General features: G+C 48.0%; 1 protein-coding gene across 1 annotated transcript; it reads right to left on the bottom strand.

Moving 5' to 3' along the window:
- Window positions 1-4,633: 4,633 nt before the first annotated feature.
- On the bottom strand, window positions 4,634-10,127 carry LOC116995564 (endonuclease domain-containing 1 protein-like). Its single transcript, XM_033058398.1, has 3 exons — window positions 10,043-10,127; window positions 7,195-7,516; window positions 4,634-5,182 (listed from the first exon to the last, which is right to left on the bottom strand). Exons 2-3 carry the CDS (start codon window positions 7,480-7,482, stop codon window positions 4,634-4,636), a joined length of 837 nt encoding a protein of 278 aa, XP_032914289.1. The 5' UTR covers window positions 7,483-7,516; window positions 10,043-10,127.
- Between the last annotated feature and the right edge of the window lie 1,433 nt (window positions 10,128-11,560).

Here is an 11,560-nt window from a genome sequence, read left to right as displayed (position 1 = left end):
ATTATTGTTATGTAATGTATGCATGTGAATATGTATTAATTTATACACACACAGAGATATATAGTTATTCGTGTATATATAGAGGTCAAATGACTCAGGGTCATGACCTGCTTCTCTGCATTGACTTTAACATATCCAGATTGACCAGATTAACTACAGAAGTTTACCTGGCATATGACAAAAGCCAAATGGGATTGATCCCTTCCTTATAATTTGGAGGATATGAGGAGGTTTTGGTCTAGTTTCCTGTTTCAAGATAGAGTGTATGTGTCATTGCTTCACTGCTTAGTATTCCATTGAGTTACTCTCACTCTATAGCCTTGATGTTTATATTTGCCATGGCTTTTTTTATTCCTGTTAGAATAATAATTCCTGTTATATGTACTACATATCATGTGAACCCTTGGTAAGTTCATGGATAATGTCAAGTATGCTGGGAATGTTGATCTACTGGAAGGTAGGAAGGGTCTGCAGAAGGACCTGGACAGGCTGAGTCTATGGTGGGAGGCCAATGGAATGAGGTTCAACAATACCAAGTGCTGGGTCCTACATTTCAGCCACAATAACCTCAGGCAGTGCTACAGCCTGGGGCAAAGTCACTAGAAAGCATCCCAGGACCAAGAGGTCCTGAACATGGGCCAGCTGTGCCCAGGTGATCAAGAAGGCCAATGGCATCGTGGCTTATAACAGCAGCAGAGTGGCCAGCAGGACCAGAGCAGTGATTGCTGTCCTGTACTTGGCACTGGTGAAGCCACACCCTGAGTCCAAGGTGCCACAAAGTGGTCAAAGATTTGACCTAATTGTGGTTGGAATTCTGTGATTCTGTGATATGGACCTTCACTCTAAATAAAAAGGAGGGTTTGAAGAGGGAAGTACAGGCAGCAAAGGTAACCAAGAAGCCATTTCATCTTCAGGTGTCCCTGTTCTTCTGAGAAGGTCCACAGGCTTGGAAGGCAGTAAAGGAGACAAACCCTGAAGAGGTCAGTGTTGATGGAAGTGAGGGGAGTAGCCATTCACACAGACAGTGGGGATTCAGAGAGAAACTCTCCATTTGACAGTGCTGTCTTCTAGATGGCTTTGGAACATGAAAACACAACTTGGTTTTAAAAGAGAACTTTTAATTTATGTCAGATGTGAAAGTATCTGTAAGTTTAACCTGTGCTCTGCAAACAGAGATGTGTTCTAGGACTAGTTCTCAGATTTCCATTTTAGGAGTTTACCTACCATGTAATGCTTCCATATAGAAAATTCTGGCACCACCATTGGCACTGAGAAATTTTTACGTGCATTATATGGGAGCATTCCTCTTGTGCCACATGAGCAGGAGCTGTGTCCTGAAGTGATCTGTTACTCACTGCACTTTATGAGGCTGAAGATGGACCCCAGGGTTTGGATTCTCTGTCTGCAGCCATATTCCAGGATATACACAGAGACAGCTGGGGATGTTCAACCTGAACAGATGACTCCAGGGAGATCTTGGAGCCACTTCCAGTGCCTAAAGGTGCTCCAGGAGAGCTGGAGAGGGGCTTTAGACATGAGCATGAAGTGACAGGGCAAGGAGGAATGGCTTCCCATTGTGAGAGGGCAGGGTTAGATGGGATATTAGGAATTTATTCTTAGGTGTGAGGCTGGTGAGGCCCTGGTGCAGGCTGCACAGGCTGGGCTGCTGTGAGAAGCACCACTAATAGCTGTGGGAAGGCAGCAGTCATGCTGATCCTTTACTTGGTGTTTCCCAAATATTTCACCTCCCTGCTGTGGAAGGCAGGGCATTTCTGCCAAGTGGTAGAGGACTCTCAAATGTCTCTGCTGCAGTCTGAGAATGGCTATTTTTATAGGATCTCCAGGAAGGAAGATGTGTAGGATTTCCCAAACAGGGTTTAGAGTGAGTTTGTCCAGGAGTTATGTCAGCACCTGTGTTTTTCCAGAGGACTTCTGCACTGGCTTGGGAGGGGGTTTTGTATTCAATATTCTCCCCTTCCCTTTTAATTAAAATGTTTGATATCACTTGTCAAGGTGATGTGGCTTAAGTTTTTTCTCAAGAAATAAACTAAGAAAATTCAGGGAAATGTATACTGTGTTGTGATTGCAGTACTGGAGAGTGGAGATTTTGAAGTGACTCAGAAGATTCCTTTCTCTGAGGGGCTCCTAAGTGTTTCACAAGCTTCTTGTGGAGGGTTGTGCATTTCTGGGTACTGCCAGGGATAAAGGTCCAGGGCAGAACCTGAAATTGATAGAGGAGGGTCTGATGGAGATGATCAAGCAGCCAGTGGCTGCAGAGCCTGGAAAGCAGAGGCAGTGGGCATGGGATGAGCCATGGTGAGGATGAGTGGGGTCACAAGTTGCAGCCAGTGTGCAGAGGTGGGTGAGCAAGTCAGAGGGAGCCACAGCAGAGATGTCTGCAGAAGTGACTCAGCCTGAAATCACCCTTAAGCCTTCACTCCATCAGGGGCTGTGTCAGCATTTGATGCCTACAGAAAAAATCCATCCAGGCAAAGACCTGGGATTGCAGGAGCTGTCCAGCAAAGGGGTGAGAGTGATGTGCTCACTCTGTTCTCCTCCAAAGCACAATCTTCTCCTGGGTCTCTGTGCAGCTCAGCTGGCACAAGGCAGGGCTCTTGCTGCTCTGCCCGTGGCAGCTGCAGGCAACAGCAGCACAAGTCCATGGTGCTGCCAGGCAGTGCCCCATGTCTGTGCTGGCATCTGGTTCCTGTGCTCAGGTGTCCAGAGCCCCCAGAGCTGTCCCTGGGGAAAGGGCCTGGCCCCTGGCTGCTGACCCAAGTGGGGTTGGGTGTTGCCCAGGATCCTGCAGCACATCAGCCAGCCCCAGTGGGGATCATAACTCAGGGCAGCTGCAGGGGTCCAGGGTGAATCTCTTTATGCAGCTGACACAGGCCTGGAGTTCTGCTGCCTGTGGTAAGACTTGGGACACCACCAGGCCTGGGGACACTTACATAGACCTGCCTAAATCTGCACCTCCACCAGAACCTATGTTTTAATGCAACCAATAAAAAGGTTGGTCCTACCTGAGCAATGCGGTCAAGCAGAACCATGTACAACAGCTCCTGAGCTGAGCAGTCCACACCCGAGCTGCCACCTCTGATCGTGATGCAGCTTTCATTAGCTGTTGGGACCCTGGCCCACATTGTCCATGCCCATTCACAGGAGAATAACTGGTGTCTGATGCTGACACTTGTGTGGGTGCTATGGCATCCTCAGATTGCACTTGGACCCCTAATCCTGCAAGGGTGCTCTGGACACTGACTTTACTGCTGATAGTTAAAATTTTAGTGCAAAGCAACTTGTGGTTTATATAAGACATGACCCTGCAATCCAGCACTGCAGCAAATGACTTTTATTGTAAGCTCTTGCAAACTGAATGGTGTGGCACACAATGATTTTTTACAACCATTGAATACATTTCCCCAAATCAATTTCCCATAAATCTGCAGAAAAGCTTCAGAAGCAGAGCGGAGAATGAAGGCATGCAAGGAGTGCATCACAGGAATTTCACATTGGCTGCTCTAAGCTTTCTGTGTATCTGATGCCAAAGCCTCTCTGATACAACAGGTGCTGCTCTCAAGGTGCCCTTCCAAAAGCAAGCAAACAAAAGCATGTCCCAGGATCACATAATCACTGAATGGCTGGGTTCTGGAGGGACTTCTCAAGACCTTCTAGTCCACACTCCAGGCTCAGGCAGGATGAGGCAGAGCAGGTTGTCCAGAATCATGGTTGGGGTTTGGGTATGTGCAGCCATGGAGGTGTCCAGACAAGATGTCTGGGCAGCCTGAGGTGCCCTGGTGGCACAGCCTTGCTAAGGAGGGGAGGGACAAGTCAGCTGCACACTGTCAGGGAGAGCTAAGGAGGAGAGGACTCGTCCCTGAGAGCTCTCTCCTGAGATGGGCAGCAAAGCAAAGCAGCTGGAGGCTCTGGCCACGGCTTTGTGCCTTTGGGCAGAGGAGGAGGTGCCCTGAGGGACAGAGCTGCAAACACAGCAGACAAGGAAGCAGCACAGAAGCTGCACAGGACATTTGTCCCCCTGTGCTCTGCTCTGCTGAGAGCCCAGCTGCAGTGCTGCCTCCAGCTCTGGGGCCCACAGCTCCAGAAGGATGCAAAGCTGTTGGAGTGGAGTCCAGTGCAGGCCATGAAGGTGCTCTGAGGGCTGGAGCCCGTCTGCTCTGGAGAGAGGCTGAGAGAGCTGGGCATGTTCAGCCTGGAGAAGACTCCAGAGAGTCCAGTACCTACAGGATGTCTAAGAGGGCTGGAGAGGCTCTTTGGACAAGGCTATGGAGTGACAGGACAAGAGGGAATGGTTTCACACTGATGGAGGGCAGGCTTAGATGGGATATTCTAAAGAAGCAAATTGCTGGGAGCAGGCTGTGGTATATAGAGCAAAAGTTACCCAGAGCTGTTCTGACTGCTCCATCCCTGGAACTGTTCAACGCCAGGCTGGGGAGGGCTTGGAACAACCTGGGGCAGTGGAAGGTGTCCCTGCCCCTGGCAGGCAGGTCAAAATGAGATGATCTTGAAGGCTTTAAGGTCCCATCAAAACCTACTCACTCTGTGATTCTGTGATTCTGTGATTCTGTGACATGTGAGAAAAGCTCCTGTGCCTTTTCCATCAAGGATGTGAGACTTATTCCTTGGCACAGGAATTTCTGAACAGAGTAATCCTTGGTTTCCCATACAGCCCGGACAATATTTGCTCCAGGTCCCACAGCTCGAGGTCCCTCACATAGTTACTGTTCTTGTCATTCTCAGCAATGGCCCCCCAAGCCTTTATGGGCGTTGTGCCCTTCACACAGCAGGAAGCTGACCAGATGTGGCTGGGTACATTAACCCTCCCATCAGAGATGTAGGTGTTCCCAGGTACAGCTCCCGTGATGACATAGGTTTTGTCACAGCCCTGGGTTTTCTGGGCCATCGTTTTGTCCTCGTAGTTTCTCCAGCCACCTTGGTTGAGTTTGCTGTAGAGGGGCACTATGTTGGTGAGGGTGAAGGTAGCCTTCTTGTCATCGCCACTTTGGTGGCCACTGGGACACAAGTGACTACGGTCCAGACCCTGGGCATCACTGTAGTCTTTGTCAATAGCCTGACTCTTGCCAATATCTGCTGAAGTGATCCCGTAGGTATCTACGATGGAATCCTCTGTATCCATATCCCTGCGATAATTGTGCTTGATTAGCTTGACAGGGTAAGAAGAGGAAAAGGTGTCAGTACTGAGGATGCATGTAATGAAACAGATTACCATGGAGCACACATCTCTGATTGTCAAAACCCCATTTTTTCTCATCTCAATGTAGGCAAATGGATGACTCACAGCAAAATCATAGAAATGCCCGTCCTGCATGAACATAAAAGCTTTAACTAGAGCGCAGCTCAGAACGTGGCTGTTCTCATTTTGTCTTGTGACCTTTGTGATCCAGCCTTCAGCCTGTGCTGGGAGCATGGATGGATGCATGAGACAAGTAGCATTTGCCACTCCTAGGATTGAAAGGTGACTTTGGGGAGACACCTTCCCAGCCAAATCTGCTTCCCTTTCCTCCTGTCTCCACAGCCCAAATCTACTCAGGGCTCTCCCTGGATCCTCTCATGCCACACTGTGATTCTGTGATTCTGTGATTTTATGTGTGGTTGCTACAGGTGTACCCCAGTCCTGGAACACCAGAGGTTGCCTCCTCTAACCCCATACCCAGGGAGATGTGACAGGAAATCAACCCTGGAGTTGAGGTTTCCCTGGGAGGGCTGCAGTTTGTTCAAGGATGAACAGTTTTGCTCAGGAAGCAAAAAGATTTCAATGTAAATGGAATTTGTGAGAGGAATGCTAAGAATGTGTGAGAGGAGCTGATTTGAGCCAGGGAGCATTTTCTGCAGCATCATTCAAAAGAAGTTACAAATGATCAGCTTTAGAGAGGAGCCTGTAATCCCAGAACAGTCCTGGAGAAACTTTATCAATACTCCAAAAAGGCCTCTGGAGAAAGGTAACAAAATCAAAGATTTTCCAGTTATGCTGTGTCTACGGTCCAGGAAGACATGGTCAGTCATAGGTTTGGAGCATGGTGGCCTGGTGGCAAGTGGCCTGGGCCACGAAGGGGGTTTGGATTGATATGATCTTAAGTGTTCCTTCTAACACAAACCACCCTATGCTTCTATAAAGAAGTTTTTATGCGTCACTAATGTGGAGGCTGCGGTGGAGCAAGAGCAGATTAATTGCTCATGTTCATGTGACTAACAAGTGGAGATTATTATTTTTTTTATAATTTCAACAGGTTGTTGTTCATCGGTAAAGAAGCATATTTAGACTTCTGCTGGAACTGGACTTGATGATCTACCACATTTTCACCCAAAATTCTCACACTACTCTGCCCATGGAAAGGTCCTGAATTTTATGCCCTTGTATTCCTTAATTGGGCTGGCCTGTGTTCCTGGAGGTCTGAAGGACATTTGTGAGGGCTCCATAGCTTTGGAGTTCTGTGTGTCTGCTGGATCCTTCTGGACTAATCCTGAGCCAAAGGTGCTCAGGGCTCACTGCCCATGCATGGAGATCACACCCTTCTGACTGGACTGACACTGCTGCTCCTCACGTTTCACTGCCTCAAACATCACTCCAGAAATCCCTCCACACTTAAGCTGACCCTCTCATCCCCAGTGCCTTTTCTCCCAAGGCTTTGTCCCTGGGCCATCTGAGACCCTTCTGAGTTTCTCCTCATTTCTCTCACAGCCCTCACAAAGCCTGTTTGACTCTTCACTGGGAGCAGATAAGCTCTGTCAGGGGTGCAGAACAACTCAGGGTAAAGTGGGGATCAGATCCCAGCAGGACTGGTGGTCCCTCAAGTTTAGCCTCTCTTGGGAACCTTTTCTCCATCACTTGGTCCCCCACCCCAGCAGGGCACAAGGAGGGGAATCATTGGACTTTGTAATGTAACACAAATTAATTTGATTTGCTGTTGTTGTCAGGTGAAGGCAGAAAACTGGGCACCTTTGGGATATGATTCATCTCATCCTCCTGCTGATGTCTCAGATGCATCAGAGGAACCACATGGTGCAGGTGTTTGAAGTAAAAGGATAAAATTCCCATCCAGTGTGTGTCCATTTGCATGTGAGTACTGGGGTGGTAGAAAATAGGAGGGGTAATTTAAATACTGGAGCTCATCTGTGAGTGAGTGGAGGGTGATGTGCAGTAAGAGAGAAACTCACCTGAGGCTCAACAAACCATGAGTTGGATCTGTCTCCATGTCCAGGCTTGTAGATGTAAGCAGAGTACACTGGAATTCTGTTGTTTCTGTCATACAGGGTGGTAAAGCGATATTTGTTGTCATAGAACTGGCAGATCCTGGCTGCATTCGTTGGATTCAGGGAATCACTTGGTGGGGTATCCATATAAAAAACCTGACTACATGGACTTTTAAAGCTTGGCACCACCTCGCTGTGTCCCAGCCAGAGGCAGCTCGCCAACACCTGCAGCAGCAGCAGCAGCCCCAGCATGGTGGGAGGATTTCAGTGAAGGGCTCTTGCTCCCCTGGAAGGCAAATGCAGAGGGACACTCAGCTTGGACAGAGCTGGGCATGGCCTGGAGGCTTTTTGTGCAGTGGAACAGAGCTGGCAGAGGAGGATGGTATGAGAGAGCAGGAAAGGAGGAATTTCTGTCCTGCTGGATAGGGAAAAGTCATGAGGGCAATAAGGATGAAACCTAAACCAGGGTTTAGGTGCCCAGAGGAGGAGTCAGCAGTGGTAGAATTCAGCCTGGGTGAGGAAGGAGCCAAAGCCACCACGAGTGTCATCACCTGTCACTGCAAAGTTATCTTGCAAGTGAGGCACAGCCCTGGGACAAGGTCACCTTTCCCCACCTCCCTCCTGCCCTGAGCACCTCCCCACAGCAGACACCTGCAGCTGGGCACATACTCTGCTCAACCCCTGCAATGCTGAGCTGGGCTTGAATCTCATGGGGCACTGGGCAGGGAAAGAACAGCAGTGCTGCACTTCCTACATGTCCCTGGCCCCATCCAGGTTCAAACAGACACACAGCTCCTGCAGTCAGACCCAATCCTGAACCCCAATGATGCACTTGGGCTCCTGCCTCTCAGCTGGCATTGGGCAATGGCTGTCCTGCTGCTCACTCTGCATTTCCACGTTATCCAAGTCCAGACCCTGAACTTGCAGACATGGAGTGTGGGAGAGCCTTGGTGGGGGATGGTGGTCAGGACAAACTCAGGTGCTCTCTATGTTCTGGTCTTGAAGTTTGCAGTTTATTGCATAGTGTGTGGGTAAAGAGGGCCCTGCTTGGAGCTGCCAGCCATAGCTCAGAGCAGGGCAGAGAGAGAGCTTGGGGTGGTAGGAGTTCTAAGAGATAAGTAAGAGGACAAAGTAAGAGAAGTAAATAAGAACTAAGAGAAGGAATTAAGAGACCGAGTTTCTCATTACAATACAATACATCTTCTTCTATATTGAATATTCTAATTTCCACTAACCAATCTAATACACGATACAAATTCTCTAACATTTGCATGCAACCTATAGAAGTTGCTATATTACCATGTTTTACTGCTTTCTTGTCTGTAAACCTTATCCCGGACCCTTCCTGTTATGCCTGGAGAGAATCTCTGCTGGCACTTTGGTATTTGTGGCACCTGGCATTATCTAAACAAAGGAAGGAATCCTTCAAGCGTCCACATTGTTGCTCTCAGCCACACAGTCAAAAACTGCTATCATTTCTATATCACTTATGGTTTCCATATTCTCAAAATCTTTTGCTAGATAATCATATTTATAAGGTTTTCCTGATTCATCCTTCCCAACAATGGAGATAGAAAATGAAGGGGCCAAGCAGACGGTAGCAGCAAGCAGGAGAGATAACACCTCAATCTTATCAGCCCTATGGGTGCTGCGATGCAAGCACTGAGAGGGTGCAGCTCTTCCTGTGGGTGTTTGGGATTCCTGCTGCTGCCCCTCTTCAGCTTTGATGATGGATTTTCCTGTACTGTCAAAGGCATTTTGCAGTACTTTTTGGACAGCCAGCTGTCCCATTTTGTCTTTCTCAGTGCTGATGTGATTCTCAGCTGTCAATAAGATCATTACTTTATGAGAAAAGTGCTGAAAAGCTCCCTGGGATGCTGGCAACCAAGCAAGGGGCTTTGTGTCCTTTCAGTGGCAGCACAGGTTTGGGATAGTAGGGATGCTTCCATTTGCATGGCCAGACACTTAGAGGAGTGATTTATTATCAGCAGCATTTGGAATAAGGCAGGTAGGACAGGCAGTTCAAAGGGTTCCTGGCACAGAAAGCTGCTCCAGCCTCTAAAGCACAAAGCCCAGTTTTGGCTGAGCTGCACCAGGAATGTGGTGTCCAATGATCTAGAAACTGAGAACAGGAACCACAGGTGGTGACTTCTTACAGTACTCTGCAGAGCACAGCCCTATTTACCCCAAATCAATCTGAGAAGTGACTGAGATGTCCTTTAGGGTTACCCACACAATGAGAATAAAATTTATCTAACTAACTTAATCTTACCAATAGATTAGTAATTTTACTTAATAGATACATAGATAAAATCCCTCAATGACAAAGAATAGCTCAGGACACTGCTCAGAGCCCCGAATGAGCACAGGACTCTCAAATGCCTCTGCCGCAGTCTCAGATTGGCTGCTTTTGTATGATCTCCAAGTAGACAGAGTTGTTGGGTTTACCAAACAGGGTTTAGAGTGAATTTTCTAGGAATACAGCCATCCATATTTTTCTGGAGGACTGTTGCAAGGTCATGAGTTGAGTTTTGGTGCTCAATAAAATCACCTCTCCTTGTTATTCAACAGTTTCATATTAAATTTCAGGTGAGCTGGCTTGAGTTTCTTTTCCAAATCCTTCCTTCCCTTCTTGCCCTCCTGATTGACAGAGAATACTAAAGTGCTGCAAAATTCAGTGCATGCATAAGCTCTGATTGCTCCTTGGAGCTCAATGAATCCAGCCTAGACTTTGTCTTTATATATTTATTGCAAAGCTCAGGGAAAAGCTTTGAGTATTGGAGTGAGTGGTGAGGAAGGAGCAGGAGCTTACCTTGAAGCAGAGTCTCAGAAGAGGCAGCTGAACAGTTCCTTCAGTCTTGTCCCTGAAGAAAGGACTGTTTGAATCCTCAGGAGTGTCACTGCAATATATACCATTTTTATAAGCAGGGAATACCACAGAAAAGAGAAGTTTTCCGTTTTTTGGGTTTTTTTTTTCAGGGGGTTTGTTCATACCCACCATGAAATAGGTTGACAGTTGTTTGTAATGGTTTCCTCAGAATTTCTCTGAAATTTGCTGACTTGCAGCATGGTGTGTCAGGATCAGTTAACAGGGTCTGGTGACTTCCTTGGTCATTTCATCAATCCCACCAGCTGCAGCTGCTGCTGCTCCAGCTCCTCCATGTGTTTTTGCTCCCAACAGAACTTCTCTGGTGACATGAGATGGACTGGCCTGTCTCTGAGTACACTCAGACAGTCACAGGCTGCTCTTCTGCAGCCTCACATAACATCATTGCTATGGCCAGGCAACAAATACTCTTTTGCCTGATGTTCATGGCTTTGTACCAGCTTCATCCCAGCAGCCTGGGAAGGAGAAGGCTCTGGGGATACCTCAGAGCACCTGCCAGGACTTTAGGACCCTACAGGAGAGCTGGAGACAGACTATGGACAAGGGTGTGAAGCTCATAAATGTGCTGGGTTCAGAGTTAATTTTCTTGACAGTGGCAGGTATGGGGCTGTGTTTTTGCAGTTCTACTGCACACAGAGTATATAAGACAGGGATATTTTTGGTTATTTCTGAGCAGAGCTCTCACGGAGCCAAGGCCTTTTCTGCTTTTTGTACTGCCAGGCTGGCCAGGAGGCTGGGGGGACTTGGGAGGTTGGCAGGAGACACAGCCAGGACAGGTGACCCTAAGTGACCTGAGGGATCTCCCAGACCATGTGGCATCATGCTGAGGATATGAAGTGAGGGGAAGAAGAAGAGGACATTTGCAGTGGTGAGTTTTATCTTCCCAGGTAACTGTTAGGTGGGATGGCTCCTGTTCTCCTGGAGGTGGGTGGGCATTTTTTGTCCATGGGGAATGGGCAAAGAATTCCTTGACTGTGCTTTCCTTGTGTGCACAGCTTTTGCTTTCCCCGATACACTGTCTTTTTCTCCATCCACGAGTTTTCCAGCTTTTACCCTTCCAGTTCTCTCCCTGATCCCGGTGTCTGGGGAGTGAGGGAACAGCTGTGGGGGTGTGGGTGCAGGCTGGGGAAAAACCAAGACATTAGAAGAAAGTGAAACAGCTTGAAATGCACTGAACGTAGATATAGATTGGATATTATGAAGGAATTTCTTACTGTGGGGTGGTAACACCCCAGCACAGGTTGCCCCCACAAGCTCCCCCATCCCTGGAAGTGTCCATGACCATTTTGGCTTGGGTTTGGAGCAAGCTGAGATACTGGAAGGTGTCCTTGGCCATGAGAGGGCATGGAACTAGCTGGTCCTTAAGGTCCTTTCAATTTCCAAAAGTCCAGGGATAAGAGAGTCATGAATTCGTTGATTCAACCAGAAACATGCAGAGAAATA

The sequence above is a fragment of the Catharus ustulatus genome, chromosome 4 (assembly GCF_009819885.2).
Source record: "Catharus ustulatus isolate bCatUst1 chromosome 4, bCatUst1.pri.v2, whole genome shotgun sequence".
NCBI classification, from domain to species: Eukaryota; Metazoa; Chordata; class Aves; order Passeriformes; family Turdidae; genus Catharus; species Catharus ustulatus.
Note: the sequence above shows the minus strand (reverse complement) of the source record. Positions and strands in the feature narration are given on the sequence as shown.

Coding starts and splice junctions, on each gene's coding strand:
- LOC116995564 (XM_033058398.1), bottom strand. CDS start 7,482: ATGCTGGGGCTGCTGCTGCTGCTGCAGGTGTTGGCGAGCTGCCTCTGG. Junction 5,183..7,194: donor CATGGTTTGTTGAGCCTCAG/GTGAGTTTCTCT, acceptor TACCCTGTCAAG/CTAATCAAGCACAATTATCG.